Here is a 12800-nt window from a genome sequence, read left to right as displayed (position 1 = left end):
ACTAAATTACATTTTTTATACACAAAATTAAATCTTTGTTCTACTTTGATCTTGATAACTTGTAGTAACTAGATTCAGTAAGTACATTATGGGGGTATCATTTATCGCCAATGAATAATGCCCATTAGTAATAGTTTTATAGAAAACCATTGCTGATTATATAGTGAAAGTCATATGCACAAAATGATCAATTATCATGGCTGTCAGCTGACACAGCACTTGGTCTTATGATTGCCTCGGCTTCAGAGAACCCAAATGCCCTTATGCCTTGTTTATCATTAATGTGCTGATAATGCAAGATTGTCAGTAAGCACATTCTGAAATACAGGAGCACAGAAAGAACTAGCGTACAAAGCCGCATAGAAAATGATTTTGAAAAAGGGCAAAACTGTCATTCATTTTTTAGATATGTGGATAGTAGGAACTACAAAACTGAACCAAAGACTGAGTGAGGCCACATGTGCCAAATACAGTGCAACAATGACATACACACAATGTAATGTAGATCTTGAATATTACACAGAAATGAAAGGAGCGTATAGCGAGATTGCATTCAGACTCACTACAATCAATGAAAAGTTGCATTATAAAAAAGAACCATTTAAAGACCATTCTCACCCATCTTACCAACATAGACACAAGTTCAATCTCCTTTTCCATTCACAAAATTCTGTTTGAATCCTGCTGTGTGTATTAACACAGCCTGAACCTGCCATGGGAAATTTCATCTGACAGCATTTACAATAAATTAGGAACCAATAACACCTTTAGTCACTGAGAGATTATGTGCTGAATTCAGTTAGATGGAATATCACAATATAAGAACAAAATTGTTTTTTCTTCTATGTTCTTTATATCCTCTTTTCCTCACTCTGGAATTAAACACTAGAACCACGCCTTACCTTTCCTCCACGAGGATCCTTCGGCCAGCCACCATCTTCTCTACCTTCTTTACAGGGAAGATCAGGGACTTCCCACCGCAATGGGCATTGGGAGGCAGGAAGCGAGGGTTTCGGAGAAAATTGTGACGCTCCTCCAATTTCAGGAGAGCAGCTGTCTCCTCAGGCCAGCTGCTTCCACTCTCCTCTTTCTTCACTGTCTTTCTAGCTTGGCTGGATTTCTGGAACAGAGATGTTTTAACTTTTCTAACGAATGAAAATGTTCTACAGTCTACCATTTCCTGATCAGTTCCTACAGGGATCACTGTGTGTATACTCACATGTAGTACATTATGAGTCACAGAAAACTAAAAGTTTGCATTTCCATGTAATTCTATCATGCAGTACCTGCAATCTCTCCAAAAAGTGTTTGTACCCTTGGTAAAAAGCTATTCAAAAATGTATACCTTAACTCTAATGTTTCTTGTATGCTAAAGCTTAATGCTGCTCTGTCACATTTTAAAGAGCCAAAGTGAATGTCCAACATCTTGCAACATATTTGTAAAGAATACAGTATATTCACTTTACCTGGAATCTACAGTGGTGTGTGAAAAGGTTTGTCTTTTTTTACATTTTTGGACAAAAGGATATCTTATCATTTTTTCAACAATACTGATAGATAAATGTGATCTAATTTTAAAAATACCATTGAAATTCACATTTCGCACTCATTTGGGCTATTTAAATTAACAGAAATGCAATTTCCTTGTGTGGACGAAGTTAGTACACCCCTACCTTTATCACTGCATCAAATGTCTAAAATTAGAATCAGGTGAACAGATGAGACAAAGGTAGAGCGGTTTGGCCACAAAACCAGACATCATGTTTGGCAAAAAACAAAAACAGTCTTTGACCAAAAGAACCTCATACCAACTGCAAAGCATGGTGGTGGAAGCATTATGGTTTGGGGCTGCCTCTGGGCCTGGCCAGCTTGCCATCATAGAGTCAACCATGAATTCCACATTGTACCAGAGAGTACTTGAGGAGAATGTGAGACCATCTGTCAAAAATCTGAAGCTGAACCGTGCAACAAGACAATGACCCAAAACACTCAAGCAAATCCACAAAAGAATGGCTCAAAAAGAAGAAATGGAGGGTTATAAAATGGCCAAGTCAAATCCCAGATCTTAAGCCCATAGAAATCCTGCAGGGGGACTTGTAGAGGGTAGAACATGCAAGAAAGCCCTCAAACATCACACAGTTGAAGGAGTTCAGTAAGGAGGAGTGGGCAAACATTTCTCCAAGTTGATGTAAGAGACTGATAGACAATTACAAGTACTTATTTTTTCCACAGCAGACAATTGCATTTCTGACTTTTTTTGTTGGATAAATGATTGCAAAGAATAATTTTCATTGCACTTAAATTAGATCACCTTTATCTATCAATATTGTTGAAATGAAGATCAAATATCCATACATGTAAATATGTTGAAAAACACACACTTTCATGGGGTGTACTTACTTTTCACAGCACTGTATTTCTCTTAGGTAGTGCAATACTTTCATACATATGACAAAAGAGACACATAAATTGATGTACTACATAAAATTAAACATTCTTCTTTTATGCAGAGACTTTTTTCCACTGTTTTAGTTTAAACCTGGTATATATGTAATTATATGGAATATATGGAATTCCATGGCTGTCATGATGTTCTGTACAACAACAAAGGTGTGTTCTGATATACAACCAATGGCTCGGGGAATTGGGCTGCCAGGTATGTTAAAAGGCAGGAACATGAATATCGAAATATGAGGAGCTGAACTAAACTCTACAACACTACAAAAACACACTGACAAGCTTATGTGCTACCTGATGTATGTTTGGAAGTACAAGATTCACAAATCAAGCAAAGAAGAGTTTTTTTTTTCCTGGTAAGTGTACTCACTATTAAAGGAGAGTGTCTTTAAAGTTAAAGATACGTTAAATACATTTATTTTGTATTTTCCCCTGGAGAATTCTATGCATTCCATCAGGATCGTGTCCAGGCAACTTCCATGAATCAGTTTTCAATGAGCATACTTCAGTGAGAAACAATCTATTAAAGACTTGCTGTTTTGACTAGTCAGAGATCATTAATATTCACATTCCTGCAATTCAAAAACAACACAACTCTTATAGGCATTTCTTGTAAAATGCATTCTGTATGAAAACCTGTTTCACATGTCAAAGTTCACTGAAGTTTTGATGACAAGACCTTATTAGAGTAGCTCAAATGGGTGATGTGGTAATTCAAAGAATTTTCTGCTTGCTCTTAAAAACAACATAACCCTGAAACAACATATCATTCCTTGTACGATACATAATATGCTTCAAGAAATTTTTAATTTTAATAATTTAAATGTTGTATTGTTTAAATATTTGTAAAGCCATAATTACCCATTTTTTTTGTATTCTTCCATTTGAGAATTGCCAGTTGTCACTAAGGCAGATCAATATGCCACATGCGTCTCTTCATGAACCCCATATCAGCCAAAGGACATCAAGCATAGCCCTAAAGCGGCTCACACTAACTACAAACTCACAGGTGCACAAAACACTGAGATCATCACTCTGTTGACACTTAGCCAGATCTGACAAAGCTCATTATCTCTTGCGGTACTTGCACTTGCAACCCAGAACTGCAGGATTAAACCTACACTCTGAATTAGTTATAGTGGTTGATCCAATGATGGTTTTTCAAAATGGATCTAGAAGGTCAAGTATCTTAAACTGTGCAATATGTCAATACGTAAAATTTGTTTCCAATTAATTTTACATGAAAAAAAAACACCCTGCAGATTTATTTATGATTCTCTAAATAATTGTGGAAATTTTGTATCAGGTAATAAGCTGGGTGAGTCTGAAAACTCACTTTGTTAGAAGATTTTGTAACTGTGAAGTTGCTGTCTGGAGTTGAAGGCAGAGTGAGGGACCCTTCTGACTCCTCTAATAGGCTCTCGGCTGTGGCATGAGGAGGTGGGATTTCTGTGTAGCCATCATCCTGAGGAAGGCGAGAAATGTGCTTACTGAAGCTGAGTGTTGGGTTGATAAATCCTGGAGTAGATTTACCTAAAGAAATATACAATACAAAGTAGGGTACAGCTTTAGTCAACTTTTATCTGGCAAGGTCAGGCAGTCCTGGCATTAATCTACAGTACTTCAAAGATATGTCAAAATGAATCTTTTGCCACTTTTTTGAAAAGAGCAGAATGATTTATTTGCCTATGTTAAAAATCCGTCAATAAAGATGAGGTTAAAAGGTACAAGCCTTTCTTCGTATGGAAATTGCAGATGCTTAAGATTGAAAAAGATACATTTTTATGAAAAGTATTTTTTTTCTTTTTTGAATGGATATAGCAACAACTATAAAGCATGTATATGGTTAGGTTAGCTGGAAGTCCTAAGTTAAACTCTTTTTGGTTTGTCGGCTGCTTCTCTGGACCTTTTGTTTTTATTCTGAAAGTACCTCTGGGTGCTTTTGTCATCAGACGTTGCTCGGTGATATAGTCCTCTGGACAAATCAAATTGTGTTGTTTTAGAAGACTGTTGTCCACACACCACCTAAAGGTTGACTTCACTGAGGAAAAAAATAAAAATGTCTTATTTTATGTTACAGTCTATGAGAAACTTAGCACAGAATATAAGCAATCCTTTTACACTACACATCACATCCTTATTTCATTAATAATTACACAAATGTCCAGTTTCAGTTCAACACATATACATACACATATACAGTGCCTAGTAAAAGCATTCAGACCCTGCACAGTTTTCAAATTTTGTTGGTATAAAGTTTGCAGTTTGAGGAAGTAATTCATATATGTTATACACACAACCTACTCCACACATTCAATGCAAAAAAAAAAAACAAAATAGAAGAAATAAAGCAATAATAAGAATTAAACAAAAAGTCAAGGCTGCAATCATTTTGTTATGGCAAACCTAAATTAATTTTGGTGCACAATATTGCCCTAATAATTCACACAATTAGTTGAGCATCATCGTCATCAACTCAGCCTTGAAGACTAAGGAGCTTTCCAAGCAAATCAGAGATATTAAAGTAATTTAAAATCACAGAGCTGGAAACAGAGTAGAAAAATATCAAAGCCGTAAAAACAACCTACTCGACCATCAAGAAACGGAAGGTGCTTCATACCACCAACAACCAGACACTTTCTAGACTGCCTCCACACTAAGCAGCAGGGCAAGGAGAAAACTAGTGAGGGATGCCACTGTGAGACCAACGACAACTTTGAAAGAGCTACAGAGTTCAAAGGCAGAAAAAAATGTGTATCAATCAATAATCTTCCTATCTCTCCATAACCCTGGCCAGGCTGTATGGCACAGAGATCACACACAGGGACCTACCTACCTATCATATACACCATATGAAGTGTATGAATACTTTTGCAAGGCACTGTATAAGCTGTTACATTCGTGTGCATAACAGATTTAGCAGAATATAAACCTTAATTCCTTTAATTTTGCACTGATACTTGACTAGTAGTGAGCATGACCTAGTAATGACAGTACCAAACATCAAAACACCACAAGTGGCAAACCCATTGTTTACCAGGAGGAAGGCCCAGACTGTAGTAAAGGTCTCCCGCTTCTTCGACAGTCCTGCTCAGAGCCCTCTCTTCAGCTGCTGTAGCACGAGCCCGACTCTGGATGATGTGTTTCTCCAGCATGTCAGCTTCTGCCAGTCGCCTGTTGTACTCTGCATGGACCTTAGCAAGGAGAGCAGTCCAGGAACAATCAAACTACTGCTCGATGTCACAGGAAAGATGAACTGGGCAACGTTAAGTGAAATATCTGCTCTATTTCAAGTTCCAAATAAAACTCAGCACAATTTCAACATCTATGTTCCTCCTATGAGGAACTAAAAAAAATGTATTATAAACAATCTAATTATGTGAGAGTTCTTTAATTACTTGGAATTAATTATGATGATCTGGAATTTGTTTCATGAAAACATACAACCTATGAAACAGTACTAACTGGATAGCTTACTTCTATTAAAGAATACTTTAATGGTTCATTCTGTTACTTCAATTGTCCATTTTTATTAATCCTAACAGAAGGAGATCTTGACTGCATATTGATAGTTATCTGATGCTGATATGTTCTTCCGCATAAAATTAAACATATTCATAATATTTAAATGTGATGACAGTTTTTAATCTGCATTGATTATGGTCACAAACACCACATGAAACCTTAACACTAGCAGTTTACAGTACTTGACAACTTTTGTTATTATGGCTAATAGAAAGTGTTTTCAGCTGAAGCCAGATAACCACCGTGTCTACATTAACCACTGTGACATAGGGAAATGTCTAACGCTGTGCTTTCACTGTGCTTGGGCAGAACGGTAGCTCTGTGGCTAAGGATCTGTGCCTGTGGCTAGAAGGGTGCCAGTTCAAATCCTGCGGCCAGCAGAGGAATCCTACTCTGTTGGGCTCCTGAGCAAGGCCCGTAACCCCAACTGCTTCAGGGGTGCTGTATAAATGGCTGACCAAGTGCTCTGACCCCAAGCTTCTCTCTCCCCATCTGTGTGTCTCATGGAGAGCAAGTTGGGGTATTCGAAAAGACAACTTCCTAATGCAAGAAATTGTATATGGCTAATAAAGTGATCTCTTTCATGCATCTTTAAATAAACAGCCATTATCTTAAAGTAATTAGGGACATGCAATGTTTTGAATTGTGATGATTAAGTCCTTTGGATACCTTTTGAAGTTCTTCCACATACTTCTCATGGTAGCTATTTCCTCCACCCCGGGATTTCTCTAGATTGGCAATCTTGTCTTTTCCTATGATCTCTGATGTGTAGAGCTGCTTGAAAATGCTAGCCAACAAATGAGAAATATCCTGGCCGAAAAGACAAAACAATAAACGAATAACTTTAATGAACATTTTGAAGACTGCTTTGACCTTAAAGACACTAGTACAAACAATAATAAAGAATTCTCAATGTGCAGACACATATGAATCTAATTATATACATTTGTTTGGAATGTCTGTTATTAAGATTCTGTTAATTAGTGCATGGTGGACAACATCAGACACTAAGACAACATCAGACACACTCAGTACATGTACAGTATAAACAAGATTATATATTATATCTAGACATCAAGTAAATTATGCGTGCATGTCTATATATATTTTGATCATTATTTTTTATAACATAAAGGATTTAAAGATGCTGATAAATTCATAAAAATTCACAAAGCAGCTACTTGTTACCAACATTTTTCATCTATTCACCAGATATCACAATTTTAGTTTTATATGTCAGTATCCACTTTATCTTTAGAAGGTGGCAGTGAGCCAGGCCGACACAGGCATAAGACTACAGCCTGAATGGGATGTCTGTCCATTGCAGGGCACAGACACTCACTCATAAAAAGAGCAAGTTAATGACACCACTGAACCTAGTTGCAAAGGAACAGGTAAAAGTTAATTCCACACTGAAATGAAAAGATGAAGGCTCCAATGCCGAAACGTTGTCTTTTCTTTTCCGTTCAGCATGGGATAAACCTTTACCTTTTCCTTTGCAGCCTATGCATGCTAATGCAGCTATTGTACCAACTCAAACGGCTTCAACAAATCTAGGTGCCATGTCTTCGGACTGTGGTTGAAAAATGGAAAGCCCAGGGGAAACCTACTGAACATGGACAAAAGAAGAACACACAAACTCCACACCTTTGGAGTTCACGTCCAGAATCAAAATGAGGACCCAAGATCTGAAAGGCAGCAGCACTAACTGCCTCCCACTGTGCCAGCCCAGGAACTGACATTATAAGGAGGAAATGGGTCCCCTTCTATGTCTGTTCTTTTTCTTTGGGCTGAAAAGAGCTATACAAATGTTATTTTTTATAAATATTAACATACTAGCATGTACATTTATATGCTAATTTGCCCTCCATGATGTGTTACACTGTAGAACGTTAATCAGAACAGGTGCGTATGCAATACTATGCCTATTTTTACTATGTATTTTTTATTTGAATTTTATCCTTATTTCCAAATATTATTTTAATAGCTCTTTCAAATTAGCCTGATCCATAAAGGTGGACAATGTTGGCTCTATTTACAAACTTAAGCGAATATTCAGATTTGTTGATCTTATAACGTATATTATGTGCATGATATACAATTCTGAACAATCTAATAAGTATGTAAATATTTGATGGATCATCCAATGGACAGCCTCTGAACCCTATACAGGGGCACTGGTCTGAAAATTCTCGTCCAGGTGGAAGAGCCTCATTGCCCAGTAATACAATATACTTCTTGATTTGTACATGTTTCAATATATAACACATACTTTACATTTATAACTTACAAAGTAGAAAATATAGCTTTCTTTGCAGTAATTAACGTATAATACATGACTTACAATGTACATCTTTGGAGTTACTGTAGATGTACATTGTAAATTATGTTACAGAAACAGCATAAACTATAAAGCCTTAAAAACGGTTGCACTCTATATTCCAAATTCTTTTTACAAGACAAAAATAAATACTGGATTATCGGTATATCTGTGCTGTTTAAATAACGGGGTATTTCTCAAAATGCACGCTGCAGTATTATGCTTTCTCTCCAAGAATGTTCCTTACGGCGGCGTTAATATGTATTGAATCTCGTTTTCTAAATTCTAAATAGAATTATCATTCAACAAATAAGGAATAAACCAGTCCATCTGTGAAAATAAAACCTAAAGCTACCCATTAACTTGGTTATGAATATCATAGGTACAGAACATCTGGAACTGCATTCTCTTAGAATGGATTGTTCTTTATGATGATGACTAAATTACAAGAAAAAATATGAGCACCCTTGATAAATTTCCTGTTCTGATACCATTTTATCGGGCAGGGGTTAAAATAAAACAGCGGAACATATCGATTCAGGTAAAACCGTGAGTTATCGTATGCGTACCCCGACGTTGTGTACTACTGTTATATCTCACCTGCGTTTTCTCCGAGGCTGGTCTGTGTCTGTTCATAGGCGGCTCGGAACCGCAAGACGTATTAAGTGATGGTTCCTGCAACATGATCACACTTGCAGAAAACCCAAAAAGGCAACGCACGTTTCCAGAAATGTACAGAAATAACGCAATACCTAGCACACTCGGATAAACCCGGCTATATGGTTATTTATAAGTAACGTGACCGAATTATGTTGTTTAACGTGAAAAGGTGGACGTCGCATTATTTTTTGTAAGACATAAGGAAGCAGACATAAATGCAGATTTTACAACACGATAAAACCACACTTCCAACCACCGCGCTTCCATCTTTGTTTACAAACTGTAACCATAGGAACAGCTTTAAAGGAAGGTTACTCCTTAAAGGAGCCTCTCTCTAATACAGATTAGACAAGTACAGAGACAATTACTGGAGCTCCTTCAAGCAATACAAAAACATGCATCAGTTCAGTATGAGAGAGCTGTTGAAAAAACATAGATAATAATGAAGGAATACAAATATTGTTTTATTTTTATGCATGGATGGGTGGGTTTAAACAATTCTTCTGGAAAGACCTCTTCTGTTGAGAGAGTAATTTATCAGAATAGCGTACTGTATACAGAAAGTCCAACGTTAGAGTACATAAAATAGCTGAAAAGGCAGCATACTTCAATTCTCCACAAAAGATAAAGTTCTAATTTATTCGGTAAACCGCCCTTTGTGACAAAAAAGATACTTTCCACAATTACACTGTTCTTTAACCGGGTGAACAATCCTCGTGTCCATGACAAAGAATTTTGCAAAGAAAGGAAACTTACAAGGGTATAAACTAGTGTCTATTTACTATTAGTGTAGCATAATGCATTTCAATATAAAACATTCGATAAACACAATAATGAACTTAGACAAACAAGACTGAGCATAGCTTAAGTATGCAGGAAAAATAGACTTACTTTAGACGAGGAGTACTTTGCTGAGTAGAGAGTGAGCACAGAATAATATGTAACATTAACACAGGCTCACTGCAATAAAACCCAAACCAATCAAATAAAAAATCACTTGCTTCTGGATACTAACAGTACTCAACTTAAGTTACGCAAAAATAGCTTGTTCTACGGAAAGAAAACATAATACAGATATATAAAAACCTTTTTGTTTTCCAACTTTTTAATGTAAATGAAACACAAAGATAATCCGTTAATGAATGTAATGTTATCATATACGGTACAGTATATACATACAGTAGCAGTTTATTATCGGCATGGCCGTGGAAATCAATATAATCTCTACAGATAACATTACCTAAAGAGAGCAGGAATAGCGGGAAATGTTAGGAAAGTATAAGTTATATGAAGCATATGGAAATCAGTCATTTGTAGCTCTTCATTTAATAGTTTGGAAGGGGTTGCTTTTGGGCATACAGTGTAGGTAGTTTTATTTCACACATAGACCAGTTATTGCATAAATGGTAAGTTCTGCATGTAAGTTTACTATGAAAAAAGATTCAAAGTTATGTAGTGTCTCAGTAGTACCTAGGAAAGTTTTAGGGAAGTGGTATTTGAGGAAATGTATTCTTAGATTTGAACACATTCAAATGTAATCATTTTGTTGAAAAAGTAGAAGGGATTTTAGTTTGTAAGTTTCACAACTGTATTAAAAAGGGAGTAGTGTTTAGACTAATGTGAATCTATTAATAGTAAATGAATTGAACTCTGCCTGAAATGTAGAGTAAATACAGGTAGCTGCAGCTTGAAGTGAGAGTTTAGGTATATGAATTATAAATTATGTTGATTTTAATTGTTTCCAGCACAAATGGTTTCTCAATTATTAACAAAGTCATTTTTTTATCACACCATGGTATTTCCTTTTCAGTACCTGAGGCAGATAATTTTTGTAGTATTATTCTTTGAATGACGCAAAGGTTGGTCTGAAAACCTCCATGGAGTAAAAGTAATTTTCAAGCTTATAGTCAGCTTTCTTCAGCAAAGTGCAGAGCTTTCTCCTGTTTAAAACTATAAAATGTCTCTCTAGTCTAGCTCAAGCAGCTGAAAACTCGTCCTAGATGTCAACTTCTCAAAAGCTATATACTGGTTTTGTGACTAAACAGTTTTGCATCCAGGGGTGGTGACAAAAGTCATAAAGAACTGCACAGGAAGCCAAAATGAAATGCAAAACAAGGGGACGTTTACTTGCGTTCTTCAGTGCAGAAATATTTGCAAAAGAAAGAGAAAATAACCACAAAAAAAGGTAGCCCAAAACTAAAGCAATGGGAAAAACTCTTTATGAAATTCCAGGCCCAAGCTGTGAACAAGCAAGCATACAGACAAGGATTACAGGGTCTGTAATCTAACACAAAATGGTGGAATAGAGAGGAGAGAAAAACACTGAAATTCAAATTATTATGGTTCTCAAACAACAACAGGTAACATACAGGAGAAGAAACAAAGAACACAAAACCTCCATAACAAAAAAGCGATCTTCAATTTAAACATAAGAATAAGATCAATTTAGATAAGTGGATTCTGGAGATTGATTATGTCAATGATACTGAACAGCTGAGTGTAGGTCATGTAATTAAAGCATGAAACAACCCTTGACCACATGTTATGTATAATTAGTAAATAGCATAGTTTACTTTACTGACAATACCAAAAAAGGGGGGATTTATAAATGCTGTAAAACCAGCAAATACAATTTAAAAGATTTAGATAAATTTCAAGGCTAGGTAAATGCATGGACAGATTTAGTAATTTGTTTCATCATATAGGAAAAATAATAGGAGATTTAATCGCAAGTCTGATTAAGACATCCTTCTTTTGCCTTAGAAATATTGCCCGCATTAGGCATTTCTTAACAATGTTCGATGCTCTATTTTCAGCAAGTTTCAATATGTTCAAAACTCTGCAGCTAGATTACTTACACCAGACCCTGGCATCATATCACTCCTACATTGTTTCTACATTGGTTGACTATAGAGTCACGTATTCAATACAAGATCTTGTTACTGAATCTTTAAATCTGGCTCCATCACACATCTCTGAACCCCTCAGTGTTTACACTCCCCCAGTAGGCTCTGTTCAGTTGAGGCTAGCCCTCTACTCACTGTCCCCAAGACTAAATCATGGACTTTAGGTGACTGTGGCTTACCTGTCACTCCTCCAGACTATACGAGAGACAACTTCTTTAACTCTCTTCATATTTCAACTTAAAACGTACCTTTTTACCAAGGTTTACATCTGATTGCCTACAGTCTATCTATAAAAACATGTGTGCTTTTTATTTTCTATTCTTTCTTTATATGATGTACAGCATCCTTACGTTTGGAAAGGTGCTTTTTAAATACAAGCTATTATTTTTGAAATTATTTTTGAATATAAAATGTTTCAAAACAACATTAAATGCTCATCCAAATAAAAAAAAACATATAGTATGTATGTAATACTATGTATTTATACTAGTTCCACAATTCAGTTATGTGACAATTATATATAAGTGATAGAATACATACCCGCTACATTCAACAAGTTACTTGAAGTAAATTACAGGAAACTAAAATAATATTTGTTTTGTATGTATCTGATGCTTTTCTCCAAACCAACTTAGTTTTGTACCTATTTATACACCTGGGCATTTTTCTGAAGTAATTTGAAGTGAAATACCTGGCTTAAGGGCAAACCCACAGTGCTGATTTGAGCCCATGACATTCTAAGTATGAGATTACAGACTTAATCAGTGCTTGCTGTTAGATTTATATTAAAATAGCATATGTTCTACAAAATTTGGTGAAGTCATATAAAGACTATAAACCTGCTATTCTAAAAATTAACAGACTCTATCACTAGTTTAAATGGAAACCGGTTAAACAGAAAAAAAAACTTGGATACCCTCCAAGCTTTTGGT

General features: G+C 35.9%; 1 protein-coding gene across 1 annotated transcript in view; it reads right to left on the bottom strand.

Moving 5' to 3' along the window:
• The window catches only part of dlec1 (DLEC1 cilia and flagella associated protein), a 41447-nt gene extending 32219 nt beyond the window's left edge, over positions 1–9228 (bottom strand). Inside the window, exons 1-6 of the mRNA XM_069191216.1 lie at positions 8903–9228; positions 6652–6792; positions 5495–5651; positions 4388–4498; positions 3794–3990; positions 903–1120 (exon numbers count right to left, since the gene is read on the bottom strand). Coding sequence (XP_069047317.1) covers positions 903–1120; positions 3794–3990; positions 4388–4498; positions 5495–5651; positions 6652–6792; positions 8903–8986 — 908 coding nt within the window. The 5' untranslated portion in view covers positions 8987–9228. The remainder of the gene's footprint in view (positions 1–902; positions 1121–3793; positions 3991–4387; positions 4499–5494; positions 5652–6651; positions 6793–8902) is intronic.
• Between the last annotated feature and the right edge of the window lie 3572 nt (positions 9229–12800).

The sequence above is a fragment of the Lepisosteus oculatus genome, chromosome 6 (genome assembly GCF_040954835.1).
Source record: "Lepisosteus oculatus isolate fLepOcu1 chromosome 6, fLepOcu1.hap2, whole genome shotgun sequence".
NCBI classification, from domain to species: domain Eukaryota; kingdom Metazoa; phylum Chordata; class Actinopteri; order Semionotiformes; family Lepisosteidae; genus Lepisosteus; species Lepisosteus oculatus.
Note: the sequence above shows the minus strand (reverse complement) of the source record. Positions and strands in the feature narration are given on the sequence as shown.